This window comes from Carassius carassius, chromosome 50, assembly GCF_963082965.1.
Source record: "Carassius carassius chromosome 50, fCarCar2.1, whole genome shotgun sequence".
Lineage (NCBI taxonomy): Eukaryota > Metazoa > Chordata > Actinopteri > Cypriniformes > Cyprinidae > Carassius > Carassius carassius.
This window is the reverse complement of record NC_081804.1, coordinates 9,871,036-9,885,405: the sequence shown is the minus strand read 5'-3', so window position 1 is coordinate 9,885,405 and position 14,370 is coordinate 9,871,036. Positions and strand designations below refer to the sequence as shown.

Here is a 14,370-nt window from a genome sequence, read left to right as displayed (position 1 = left end):
CTCCTCGCTAATAGGGGTTTAATAATTTTTCCACACATCATTTAATACACATAAACACTTTAATACATGTAGTCTTTATTTTTATTCATTATTCTTTCAGGGATGTGGGAAACCCACCAGACCAGTACTTCTGGGTGGTGAAAAAGTAAGTGAAACAGCATTAGTTGAGCTATAATGTGCTATAGTCGACTAATAAACAGAAGTAAAACATATAAACAGGTAAAAGTGAAAGCCACTATGGCCATTATTACAAAAAACACGACACATATAACATTTCTCTACTGCTACAGTACAGTGTTGGGCAAAATGAAATACACTAAAACATAAAATAGATGTATTACAGTGCACAGACGTTCTAAACCAAAACTGTTTAAGTTTGAGCTAGTGTGGGTTGCATTTGTAAGTGCATGATAAACTCAATATAAAACACTTTACGTCTTTACGCCTTAATCTGTATACCTCGGTTAATAGATACGTTTAGATAAAAACAAAATGTTTCTTTCAAATAATTGTTTTTAAAATACTGTCTAAAACATGCTAACAGTGCTATTTAACACAAGATAATTTAAATAATTTATAACTATCCTTCGGACATCCAACGAAGTCTCTAATTTTAAATGCAAATATTAAGCTTTATAAACCTGATTTATGGAAAATGTGGAAGTCCACACCACAGTGGATGCTTGGTGTTTCCTGTTATTTGTTTATGTTAGGGATGATTCCATTCCAGTTGGATTTATCTATATACACTACGGTTCAGAAGTTTAATGTCAGTAAGATTTTTAGTTTTACTTTATTGAAATATTTTTTTTTTTAGCAAGCCTGCATTAAATTGATCAAAAGTGACAGTAAAACTTTTACAATGTAACTTCTACTTCAACTTTCAGTTCATCGAAGAAAAAAATTGTATCATGGTTTCCACAAAAATGTTAAGCAGTACAACTGTTTTCAACGTTGATAATAATGTGTCACAATATTTTTTATTTAAATGTGTTACAATAAATTTCACAATATTACTGTTTTCACAGTATTCTGGTTCAAATAGATTTAGCTTTGGTGAGCTTAACTGACTGATTTACTGACCTCTAACACTTGATTGGTATTGCACAGTATATAGTTTTTAAGTAGCCTACAGAAATGGTTTATAAGCATGTGTTGATATTTAATAAGAAATATTATTCGAAAACAACTGATGGATGTTATTTTTTACCCAAAGGAAGGCACCACTGGTTTTCTGTGGCCTAAAATGCATCGAACAATAAACAAGCTAAAAGAAAACAACAACACGTTATTAAATGATCATATTAATTAATGTTATATCAATATCGGTTTCATTATTTGGTCTACAGACCTCTTGCTATGACAAAATATATATGTGCCAAGTCTGCATTTTGGATCAGTAACCAGTGCTTGAATTCAAAATATTGATTTCTAAAATACAGTACCACTATAAGCAGAAACTGGTCTACATCAGACACACATAACAGTATGTCCTTATTTATTTTGTGCATGAACCTTCCCTTGATCCTCCACCTTTTTGATGGCTGCCTGAATTTTGGCCTGGTCGCCCAGAAGCTGACGGGGCTTGACCGGTCGAAGATCTCCGTCCAGCTCCAGCAAGACTGGTACCCCTGTGGGCAGCGTTACATGCACAATGTCCGCTTCTGATATATCTGTTGAGAAAGACAGCAAGTGTGTAATTAGAATATTTTAATTTTTCAGATTAATGTTTTAATACCAACTTCATTAGTACTACTTTCCACTTTCTATGCTTTATTATTGATAATATGACTGAAGAGAAAATCAGTATTTTATAGCTTGTATCTGGTATTATTGTGTTATTTTTTAATGAAAACCAATGCAGACTATGCTCTCCCAGGCAGAATTTAATTTATAAAAAATATAGTAAACACAGTAATATTGAGAAATATTCCAGGTGCTGAAAGGTCGAGAGTTATAGTCGATAGTATTTTAACTCAGCGGCCTTTAGAAGATTTATATAACTTAGTTTTAATGGGTTTGAGCAGATAGTTTTAAAAGAATGTATTTTAACTGTTTTTATTCATAAAATGAAGCTAAGTGGGGTTCAAAACACTGCACCGCATCGACTTGCATTGCATGGACCAAAAATAAACAACAACAACAACAAAAATAAATAAAAAAATAAATAAAAATATTAATAATATAATTTTAAATATATATTTTTCTTTTTGCATTCCACAGAAGAAAAAAGTCAGGAAACATCATGAAGGTGAGAAAAATGAAGACAGAATTTTTGCAGAAAATTAAGAACAATACATATATTTCACCTTCCAAATGTTTCAGCAAAGCCCTGCAGCTGTTGCCATGTGCAGAAATGAGGACCGTTTGGCCACTCTTGATCACCGGTACAATGACATCATTCCAGAACGGAAGAAGTCTGTCCAGCACTTTTTTTAAACTTTCTGTTTTGGGCAGTTCCTCTTTTGGAACATCGCACGTACTGTATCGGCGGTCGTTGTAAATTTCAGCATAATATGGATGTGTCTCATCAATGGGGGGTGGTGTGATGTCATAGCTACGCCTCCACAGTTTAACCTGTTCCTCGCCGTGGTTCAACGCCATCTCTGCCCGATTGAGGCCGATCAGGGCCCCATAATGCCGCTCGTTTAACCTCCAGGATTTGGTGACTGGGACCCACTCTTGTCCCATGGCCTCCAGCAACAACCAGGCCGTCTGGATGGAGCGGCTCAGTATGGAGGTAAAAACCTGGTCGAACTGGTAGCCCTGCTCTTTCAGGAGCCTGCCGCATTCTTGGGCTTCCACCACCCCATTCTCACTCAGTTTCTGATCAACCCAGCTGCAGAAGCGGTTCTCTTTGTTCCAGGTGCCCTCCCCGTGTCGGAGAAGGAAGAGTTTGTGTTTGGACATCCAGATGATGCAGTACGGAGACCTGGAAGAGATGCATATACAGATATATACTACAGAGCAAATATTTCAACTGCTTGTGTAACAGCTTTAATTGCTGTTATTTAGTTGTGAAATGTAAACTATATTATCGCCTCTAATATAACTTTTAATCTGCAAAATGCAACTATAAGACACGAAGATATAAACATTAACATCATGATTTTCTGTAAAGCTGCTATACACACACAAACATACATACATTAAGGGTTATGAACTAACGTAACATGTCAATGCTAATTTAACAAATGCTCTGACCAACTCTGATCCGACCAACTCTAAAAATTAAATAAAAATTAAATGTATGCTTTTAACAGACGCTTTTATCTAAAGCGACTTACAGTGCATTCAGGCTATCAATTTTTACCTATCATGTGTTCCCGGGGAATCGAACCCTCCAACCTTGCGCTTGATAACGCAATGCTCTACCAATTGAGCTATAGGAACACTAATAATAAACAGGCTAAATGTATAAGTATTTAATATTAAAGTGGAACTGAAATGAAAAGAAGCAGTGTCAAACTAACGTTAACGTTGCTCTATTGTTTATTATATGACAAGTTTGTCTATAACACAACTGAACTAGCCTGTTAGCATGCCATAATGAAATCGTACCGTGTACGCACAAAACATCCTTATCTGTATCGAATGACCATAAATGTAAGTGATGATGAAATTAGATATGCCCATTGAAAATGTCTATGAATCGCTACGCGCTCACCTTTAAAAAAAACCGCCCAGCTCAGAGCCTCAGAGTACTGGAAGCTGCCGCAACAGGAACTATCACAGCAGCATCAACAAACGCGAAACCGTTTGCTTGAGTGACACTTCTTTCAGCCAATCAGCTACCCGATTCTCCACAAGTAAGCAAGTAGGCGTGTTTAAGCGTACATGAGCCGTTATTTTGAGGGGTTGTTGAGGTCGTCAGTTCCATTTCTTTTTATGTTATTGAATTGAGCCGTAGTTCAACTTTATAAAGGAGTCATTTTATACTGGATCACAACCAAATTCATCGTATTTATCAGGTAAGCCCAGTTACTTAATTTAAGTAGTCGTAATTTTTGTTTATCGGACTCTGATCATGTGGGAAAGTTGCAGTTGCATCCAAAGCCAGCAAGAAAACTTGGAAATACTGGTGAAAACAGTGATAGCTTTATTGTTCCTCAATATTCACACAACTGATCACATATAATATTATTACAATATAAGCATTATTATGTAATGAAAAATGCAATTATATAGTAATCATATATTCAAATAAATAAAGGTGTCATAAAGCACATAATGTTTAAATATTTGAACTGATAAATGTGAACAGCTTTTTTAATTTCTCATACATTTGTTTTTCATTCATCCAGCTGTTTATGCAATAAAACAAACACACAACCACAATTAAATAGCAGCTTAATATGTGCATGTTTAAATAGCTTTCACATTGGATTTTAATTTTTGAAACAACAAATCTTAAATAATTCATTGAGCATTTGGTCCTGCAAACAGCTTCTTCCTGCCCTCCATGCCAGACATAGCATCCACATTTTTACGCCAGTCGGTCACCTCTTCTTTCTGTTCGGATTACAAGTAAATGCACATTTTGATAAACTCTCATTACTTGTTTTTAACACAATGTCATACTTTCTTGAGTCAAAGAGAGCATATTAAAGGAATAGTTCACCCAAAAATTAAATATTGCTGAAAATGAACTCGGCATCAGGCTATTCGAGATTTTGTTTCTTCATGGGAACAGATTCCCTGAAATTTAGCATTGCATCACTTGCTCACTAGTGGATCCTTTGCAGTGAATGGGTGCAGAAAATCTGATTTTGCTTGTAAATGGTGCTTGATCAATGCATATTTCTTCAGACGAGACAGCTTTTTCACTGAAGAAAAAGCAATATGGATAGATAAAGGATCCGTATTTGAGCTGGAAGCAACGGTATGAAGTTAAAAACGTCTTAATGGTGTATTAATTTATTACAAACATGCAGCTTTTTGCTTCACAACAATAATAACAATGTTAACAGATGGATTGGAGTTGTGTGGATTATTGGCATGTTTGGACTCTCGTTCTGACGGCACCCATTCACTGCAGAGGATCCATTGATGAGCAAGTGATGTAACACTGAATTTCTCCAAATCTGTTCCCATGAAAAAAAAAAAACTCATCTACAAAGATTGCTTGAGGGTCAGAACATTTTGGTGAACTATTCCTTTCAAATGTTTTATACATTTGTAATACTTATTATAAATTATATTATAAATTAAGAAAATAATACATACAAATTTTATTAAAATAAAAGTCATTCAAAATAATTTTATATTAATTATTTCTTATTACTGACTGAATAAACAACAAATAAACAAATATTGACAAATAAACAACAAAAAAACAATAAATCTGCAAATATTATTTAATGAATTTAATATTAAAATATTAAAGCTCTGAATCCATAAAGTCTGAATATGATATTTATGTAAAAGTACTGAGATGGGATGATTCTTACCTTTTCCTCCTCCTTCTTCACTGTCTTGAGGTTAGCTTTAAAGTCAATGGATTCCTTGTGTTTGGCCCCTAGCAGAGCCCCCAGCATGGCGTCAGCAGACACCCTCACTCTCCTCAGGGCAGGTCTCTTCATTTTACCCTTCAGCTCAAAGACCTTGTGGCTTAAATCTGCAATCTATAGCAGAAGCATCAGTCAGGGCTATTCAAATGAATGCATCAATTAATTAATGCATCAACAATGACGTTTTAAAGTTTTTACCTCCTTTTCATTTTTGCCAACTTTAGATTCAACGTCATATCGTTCCTCATCAACCGCATCAATTTTTTGATGGAGTTCTTTGCACAGATTCTGTAAACAGAGCAATGGCACGTAAGAAATAGTTTATAGTTTCAAAATAATTCTGAAAAAAGGCAGAAGAATAACAAACCTGTATGTCCTGTATGGACATTCCAGACAGCTTGAGAGGAGGAACTCTCTCAATGAGCGCTTGCTCTCTGTCAGTCTTTTTCTGTTCCTGTTCCTCTGCCAACAATATGCTGGCTTTCTTCAATATTTTTGTCTGCAGTGCATGACAATTGAAAAAGAACCATGGTCATGTAATATTCATATGTAGATCAATTAAAATTGTTAAATAAAATAAAATGACATGTATAAAAAAATAATAAGTCAAGATCATTTCAGAAACACACACACACACACACACACACACACACACACACACACAAAATAGAAACTAACCTTTAAAAATAACCGACGAGATGCAGAAATCTTGGGCTTTTTCTGAAGGAAGGAGCCAATAATGTAACCATCACTAATGCTGCAGTGTTCAATTTAATATGAAAATATAAAATGTACTTGCAAAGTGTTTCAAATAGTAAATACAGTGTTTAAATGTAAGTTACTCACCGGTCTGACACAGATAGGGCCAGAAATGAAAACACAAATTTAATACATAAATAGATGTATCATTTTTATTTCAATAATATAATATTAATAAAAGTTTTGAAAATACTTACACAGCTTCAGACATTTTAGTGGCTTTGTTTTTAGCGTTTTTTGTTTGCTTGTTTGTTTGTTTCCTGGAGACATGCAAATAACAAAATATTAAAACCTCCAAAATACTAGACTTGTGTTCAAGTGTAGTATTACAAAAAAACCTTCAACAATATTAAAAAAGACTTTCTTAACACAGCAAAAGTGCTTAGTGTAGCCATACATGCATTTACAGAACAGATTTAAATTGAAGATATGTAATGTCAATACAATGGTGCAAAGGAAGAAGCTATACAAAAATATAGAACTGCTATCTAATACGCATGAATAGCTAGCAGTTGTTATAAGCTGAAGGTCCTTACCTCTCAGATGAAGGCTGTTTTGGCCAAAGGGAAGAAACTCTGCAGATTTATAGATACTGAAGCACTCGTGAGAGGCTCACTAAAATAGACTACTGTCCACACATTATTATTACTGTCAGATGCTTCACATCCCAGGCTGCAGAGTGACAGGGCACCTGCTCCTCAAGTGTACTTTATGTTCTCTAGACTAAGGGTGAGTCCAACAATACTCCAGCATTAATGAGACTGTAATGTATATGTGCCTTGCCTGACCTAATTTAATCTGAACTGGAATTTTCAGAACTGGAACTGGAAGTTTCATGTACTATTGTTCTTTTGGGGATTGTTTTTTATTATTTATTGATTTTTTTTTCTGGGAAAAGTACAATATCATTGCCACATATCTCAAGATATTAATAAAACCATATCCTATTTTAAAGGGACATTTAAAAAAAAAATCTGTTTACATTTTTTTGGAGTATTGAATGATATTTTAAGATTTTCATAAAACCGTAACTAATTCAAATCTAAAATAACAGATATTTTCAAAACCATTATAAAGGGAGCTGTCGTCTGACATGCTGAGAGTTTCTTCTTCTTCTTCTTGATATGTTGTTGTAGGCTGCCATCTGTAAGGCAAAAGAAGAACTGCAGCTGTAGCAAATATGACTAGATGTGACGAAAACTTTTGATATGAAGTACTACATTTGTGAGTATTAAAACATTTCATTTTGATTTACTGTTACATCAGATTCTGTTTTCAGTGTTCAATATGTATGTACCTGGTAAGACTTTACAATAAAGGTTGATTTGTTACTATTAGTTAATGGCATCAGTTAACACGATGTAATAAAGAAAAAGTATGCATTTATTAGTCTTAGTTCACATTTATTTGAACACTTACTAATACATTATTAAAATCAAAAGTGTCTGTTAATATTATAATAATGGAGGTAACATGAACTTAATATAATAATAGTTTTATTTGTATTAACTTAAGTTTAAAACTGAGATGAATAATCCTTTTTCAAATGTAATGCTCATTGTTAGTTAATGCATGAACTAATCTTTAGTAATGAGAACTTATTGTAAACTGCATTCTGTGAAACCGATTAGTTTGCCTTAACTAAAAGTAAGAAAATACATTACAGTGAAACATTGTTAGTTAAAATTCCTTATGCATTTTGTTCGTTTTTACACCAGTCAGTGACCTCTTCTTTCTGTGGAAGGTAAATATAGATTAGCACTTCTGTCTATTTAAAGTATTTGATTTAGTTTTACTTTCTCCTCTTCTTCCTTCACTGTCTTCAGGTTAGCTTTGAAGTCAATGGATTGTGTGTGTGTTCGGAGCCTAGAAGGACACTTGACATGTGTCCAGTGGACAATATGACTCTCTTCAGATTAGGCTTCTTCAGCTTGCTCTTCATCTAATCGATTTTCTGATTCATTTCCTGTATCTTTATCAACACAGACCGCACATGTTGCACTATAACACAATCCTTTGACCGAGCTGCCAAGCCAACTGTTCCATTCAATACCAGCAGAGCACAATATATTTATCAGTGAGAACTATTTACCAAATGATGGTGTTTGCTACTCTGTTTTTCATACCTTCTTTTAATTTTTGGACACCTTAAAGGCAATGTTATAACGTTCCTCATCAATCACGTCAATTTTGTGATGCAGATCCCTGCAAAGATGCTACACGCAAAATAGAGTCTTAACAAAATAGTTGAAAATGCATGTGTTACTAAATTACTTTAAACACAGTAACCAGTTCAATCTAAATAAATAGCTACTGTTTGTGAGATAGGAAAACTCTTGTGTTGGAAATAATATGAGATGGGAGGGAAAATTATATTTGAGTGCTTTTGGGAGCGAACACAGATTTTCTCTAGGGAATGCAATACTTTTGCATAAAATATGAATTTTGGTCCCATCTCATATTTTTTTTCCAATCACTGTCACCTTTCCATACCATTCCAAAGCTTTAGCATTCTGATGCAAAAGAACGCAAAGTCTCACAGGCCAATGCAAAATATTTTTGCATGGAAGCAAATGCGTAGAAATATATTTTTTCTTAGAATTTCTGTTTTTTTTCCATCACTGTCTCCTATGAAGGTTACAAGGGTGAGTAAGCCTAAATTATGTCAGAGTTTTCTTTTTGGGGTTAAAGTTTTATAAACAGAGTTTATCTGAAAAAACATTTGAACCATATATGCAGTGCTATTTTAGTGTTATTTATGTAAACTACTTATAGAAGTATTTTTAATTATCTTTCATTTTTATATTTTTTTGTTTCATTTTCATTTTAGTTTGTTTATTTTTATTTGTAATTTTATATTTATTTGCAGTCTTATTTATATCTTATTTTATTTCAGCTTTATTTCAGTTAATGAACATTTTTAGTTTTAGTTAACAATAACAAAACACTGTTGTCTGGTATGGCATAATGACCTGACAAAGACAACTAGAGTTTTATTTTAAATATAAAGTCACTTAAAGACAATGCTGGAACCATGTGATGTCCTATTGCAAGTCACAGCTCTCACTTTTCCAATGCATTAGACATGGTAAGCTGACTACCTTATGCAAACTTATTTCATCATATTTAATATTTAAATGTCAGGCAACTTAATGAGTTGCAATTCCAGAAAAAAAAAGTTTTGTAGCACAGCAAAATAAATAATAAATAAATAAATAAACTTAAAACGTTTTCCATATTTAATATAATGTGTATCATTTATGCAATCTTTGAAGGGTCATGCATAAATTAATACTAATTCATCAGTGACATTGGTAATCAGACCCTTTAATCCATGCATTTAACCCATTAGTTCTCTACGCAGCAGTAGGAATTCTGTGCATAGCGTCCGTGAGTTTTAGCATAGGTGAAAATCTTCCAGGATTGTCACCAATTTGAGAGACATCTAAATAGATAACTATGCAACTTTGCCCAGTTTCTTACCCGTTTAGAATACATAATAAATATTTGAACATATACCATCACAGCTAACAATAATATAATCCATAACCCCTTCTAACAGCTGAATAATGATGCATTTGCCATCAAAACCTAACCAAACACATAGCTGTTAACCTCTTATGACCACTAAAAAAGACATACCTGCTAGAAGAAGAAAAGACTGTAGTGCGAGTTAACTGGATGACCGTGGAAAAAAGGAAATACTTGGATTTATAGTTTCAGCATGCATGGGAACATTTCAATAAAATAGACCCCTAACATAGACCCCACTACTGACATTTACTGTTCACACAGTAATCTAGCGTAGTAAATCTTTCATTTGGCAAAGACATGCAGTTACGCAGTGTGGACCGCTTTGAATGCCTCTTTTTAGTGTCCAAAACCATTAATGACCAGTTCAAAGGTCTAAAGGTGATGCTAGCCATAACAGAAATACATTTGTGTGGAAATGACATTTAGCACTTATCATGGTACAACTAAAATGTACTCAAAATAAAAACATCATCTATGAAAAACAGAAAAGAGAAGATGTCAGACAACAGTAAAAAAGAGAGAAAAGAGAGCAACTGGAAATAACAAATATCAAATTGTTTCCATATTTATTCCAGTTAATTGCAATATGATGTTTTGCCATGACAGCTATCTCATGAGCGTGACGATTTTCATGCAAATTAAGTGCTGGAAGGAGGCCATGTGGTCTAAATAATTTCTTGGGTTTAGAGGACAGTGGGCAGGTGGAAGCACTGTTATTGTAATGTGAGCTGCCCTCGTCACATCTCATTCTCCCTGAGAGGCGACACTCCAAGAGACATGTAGAGAATTACCACCTTGACATTTGTCCTGGGTTTATTTTTAGGCATTATGGCCAGATGATGGGGTGCCAATTGTAAGAAGTCCTTTTCTTAAATGGCTTTGTGCACGCTCAGATAAAAAGTTGCAAAAGCTGTCGCTGGGATGGTAACTTTTAGGTACTTATATGTTCCTTTAAGCTCCCAGTATGGACTCTTTATAAATGGTTTATCATTTGAAAAGATACTGCTGAATCCCCAGTGACCCTTTAAGAGGTCAAGAAAAATAGATAGAATAAAAAATTACATTAAATATGTTTACATGCAAAATTACATTCAAGATACAGCATTGTGTGTTTGTGTGTGTGTTTAGTACAGTTACAGTCTTCATCTGTCATGACGGTTATCCATTTGATGAGAAAAAATTAAAAAGATATTAACTCAGAATTGAGTGATATACACTCTTAGAAAAAGTACAAAAAAAAGTAATATACAGGTTGGTAACAGAAAATGTCATAGGAAAACAGAATTCTTCAGAATTGTAGGATACAGACTCGAAATTCTAAAAAAAAAAAAAAAGTCAGAATCGTGAGATAAAAAGTAGTTTTTTTATTCCATGGTGGGCAGAATTGCTGATTGTAAACTCACAATTTCGAGAAAAATGTAGTAATATGTAGCAATTGTAGTCTATATTAGAGCTTACAATGGACCCTTTTCACAAAAGTTTCAACGGTCATCAGCATCGTAAATACTCCAAAGTTTTTTGTATTTACATTTTTTTTTATAAAAAATGCATGTACATTTATAACACTATATTTTGTATTACATTTACCTTTGCATCAAATTACAAAAAAACTAGTTAATGCTAATGCAAGCATGTTTCTAAAACAGCGTCTATAGGAGTAACGGTAAATTTGACATTGTTCTTCCCACTGATTGGCGTTATTTATTTGTGGTCGTCTCCTATTCACTGCTACTAACCCAACGATGACGACTTCTGCAGCTGAGAAACCCGGAAAAGTTAAAAAGATCCATCTTACTGTCAAGGTCTGTTAGTCTGACTTTGCAGAAATTGGACTGGCAGGATTTAATTTGGTCTACTAAAGAGTTTTTAGGACATATTAATGACACAATTTAGTGATTTAGTTTGAAAAACTTTTATTTTTTTAATTTCCACAAATTTACAAATATCGTTGATTAAGTTAAAAACAACTGAAATTATTCCCGTGACACAGCAGTTGTTTTGTGTCGAATATAAAGTGAGGTCAAGTAACTGCATGGCAAGGTCAGAGTCTTGGCTCAACATCACAGAAACAATCAACTAGACATCAAGGAAGTTTGAGGCACTGTTTTCTTGTCTAAATAACTTATATACTGTATGCAGTTTATTTTTTAACTAAAATAAAATATTAAACCATAATCATTAGATATTATTAAATAAGATATATGTATTATATGATTTTGCATTGATTTCTACATTCAATTTTAAAAAGTTTTTGAATTCTGGTGTAGGTGTCACCTGTAAGAAAACAAATAAAATTCAGTGCATAAAGTCTAGGTGAAATATTTGAAGTAAGACATTTTTAACCAAAAGACCATTGAAAAACAAACCATCATTTTTTTTAATTCGTCCTCTATTGTCCCGCATTAAAAACGGCTTCTTTCTGCCCTCAATTCCAGACATGGCCTCCACATTGTCACGCTAGTCAGTTGTGAGAGGAACAATAGTTAGACAGGTACAGTCATGGCCAAAAATATTGGAACCCTTGGTAAATATGATCAAAGGCGGCTGTGAAAATTAATCTGTGTTGTTAATCCTTTTGATCTTTTATTTAAAAAATCACAAAAATATAACCTTTCATTGGATAATAAGAATTTAAAATGGGGGGAAATATCATTATGAAATAAATGTTTTTCTCAAATACATGTTGGACACAATTATTGGCACCCCTAGTAATATTTATGAGTAAAATATCTCTGAAGTATATTCCCATTCATGTTCACAATTTTGAGCACTCCAGGGTTATTATGTTCACATTTATATATTTTCATTTAATTAAAAAAAATATTATTTTCAAAAGCGTAATTTTTGGACAGTTGTGGAGGTGGCACTCTCTTATGGTGGTCTCTTTCTCCCTCTGCTTCTCAGTCACAAGGAGATGTTGCCTTCTTCAGCAGTTTTGTCTGAAGCAAAACATGTCAGAAAGTATTGGTAAATGCACCATCTTTATTAATTACATCTTCTCTGTCAAACAACCAGAACCAGATACCTTGGTTTATTGTTATATACTTGTTATTTACTTTAAAAATAATGGAGCGGACCTGGTTTATATTTCACTGCTGGTTATATATTCTCTTTATAACTGTCTATGTAAGAAGGAAAAATGTTGAAAACATTTAAGAACAACCTCCTGGATGCTGAAATCTTAGGTTTGGGTTGCTACAAGAATCAAGCACAATTGGATTCTGTTGAAAAATAAATAAATAAATAAACAAATAAATAAAATGATATTGCCATAAAATGTAAAAAAAAAATTAAAGCAATAAAATCTACTTGCTTGTCTAAATTGGCAATTTTCCGTTTATAAAAAAATAAATAAAAGTAGGCATGTTTTGAACATATACATTTACAGCAAGATAGCAGATATTAATATTAACAACTTAAAAGACTGAATACTTATGACTCAGACGTTGTGAGCTTCTAAGTGCTTCCTTTTTATGACTAATCTGGTTCAAATCTCTAGTAAAAATCTGAAATACAAAGATTGGTGACTGATAAGCACAATTATTATTACTGAATCTAAAAATCATAATCCTCTTCATAAGCAGTAAAAAATTTTAGAAGTACATGACACTTCAGCAAACAATGCATTCATTATACATTTTTTAGCACCCCTTCTCAGCCTCACGCAGAAATATATATCTGACAGATGAACCAGAATCAGAAAGCTCAAAGTTTTTAAAGACCAAACTATCTGAGCTTTGCTATTCGCATTAAATTGATGTCAGCAGTTATATCTCATTGGTAATTTTCTTAGTTTTAGAGCAATTAAATGCAATGTTTTTACATTGACAAATAGTTCATACCTGTTCCTCCAAAGACCACTCCAATGGAATGAGAGTGGGACAATGTCAGTAGACAAGAAAAGGCACATTTTATGGGCTCTTTGTACCACTTTTGGCGCTTTTCCACTACACAGTACCAGCTCGCCTCGACTCGGCTCTGTTTGGTTTTCCACTGTGTAAAAGTTGTACCTGTACCGGCTTCCAGGTACTTTTTTTCGTACCACCTCCGGCGAGGTTCCAAGCGAGCTGAGGCGATACTATAATGTGACGTGAAAACACAGCAGACTGCTGATTGGTCAGAGAGAATCTTCACTATTCACTGCGTCATCATTAAACTCCTTTTTTTTTCAGCAGTGTTTCGTTTTGCTGCCCTCAGCCTCTCCTGAAACAACGTTTGTCTTCTTGCTGTGAGAAACAGCCACATCCCGAGGATCAAAAACAACATGCACTCGATTTCCTCCATTGTCCTGTGTGTGTGGGTAGCGGGTGTGTGTCGCGTAGAAGATTACGTCACTGGCAGTTTCCTGCAGCGTCGCTATGACAACCAGGTACTATTGTGGAGGTACTATCTGCAATGGAAAACGGAGTGAAAAGCGAGCCGAGCCGAGGCGAGTCGAGCTGGTACTGGTAATGGAAAAGCGCCATTTGAGTGGCTCACTAAAATAGACCTTACACCCATCAAAACACAATTGCACACATTGTCCAATGCCAGTCATTCTTTATTCACCATTGTTTGACCCTACAAG

At 34.1% G+C, this 14,370-nt stretch overlaps 2 protein-coding genes across 2 annotated transcripts; both read right to left on the bottom strand.

Moving 5' to 3' along the window:
* Positions 1-1,481: 1,481 nt before the first annotated feature.
* LOC132133616 (bisphosphoglycerate mutase-like) lies at positions 1,482-3,805 on the bottom strand. The gene is made up of 3 exons (XM_059546500.1): positions 3,668-3,805; positions 2,310-2,932; positions 1,482-1,673 (listed from the first exon to the last, which is right to left on the bottom strand). Exons 2-3 carry the CDS (start codon positions 2,908-2,910, stop codon positions 1,495-1,497), a joined length of 780 nt encoding a protein of 259 aa, XP_059402483.1. The 5' UTR covers positions 2,911-2,932; positions 3,668-3,805; the 3' UTR covers positions 1,482-1,494.
* Positions 3,806-4,076: 271 nt separating this feature from the next.
* LOC132133133 (troponin I, cardiac muscle-like) lies at positions 4,077-6,930 on the bottom strand. Its single transcript, XM_059545865.1, has 7 exons — positions 6,806-6,930; positions 6,463-6,529; positions 6,189-6,230; positions 5,878-6,009; positions 5,709-5,798; positions 5,451-5,624; positions 4,077-4,512 (listed from the first exon to the last, which is right to left on the bottom strand). The coding sequence occupies exons 4-7, from the start codon at positions 5,896-5,898 to the stop codon at positions 4,420-4,422; spliced, it is 378 nt and encodes a 125-aa protein (XP_059401848.1). The 5' UTR covers positions 5,899-6,009; positions 6,189-6,230; positions 6,463-6,529; positions 6,806-6,930; the 3' UTR covers positions 4,077-4,419.
* Positions 6,931-14,370: the final 7,440 nt, after the last annotated feature.

Coding starts and splice junctions, on each gene's coding strand:
- LOC132133133 (XM_059545865.1), bottom strand. CDS start 5,898: ATGTCCATACAGGACATACAG. Junction 5,625..5,708: donor TTGGCAAAAATGAAAAGGAG/GTAAAAACTTTA, acceptor CTTCTGCTATAG/ATTGCAGATTTAAGCCACAA. Junction 4,513..5,450: donor TGAAGAAGGAGGAGGAAAAG/GTAAGAATCATC, acceptor TAATCCGAACAG/AAAGAAGAGGTGACCGACTG.
- LOC132133616 (XM_059546500.1), bottom strand. CDS start 2,910: ATGTCCAAACACAAACTCTTCCTTCTCCGACACGGGGAGGGCACCTGG. Junction 1,674..2,309: donor TTTGCTGAAACATTTGGAAG/GTGAAATATATG, acceptor CTTTCTCAACAG/ATATATCAGAAGCGGACATT.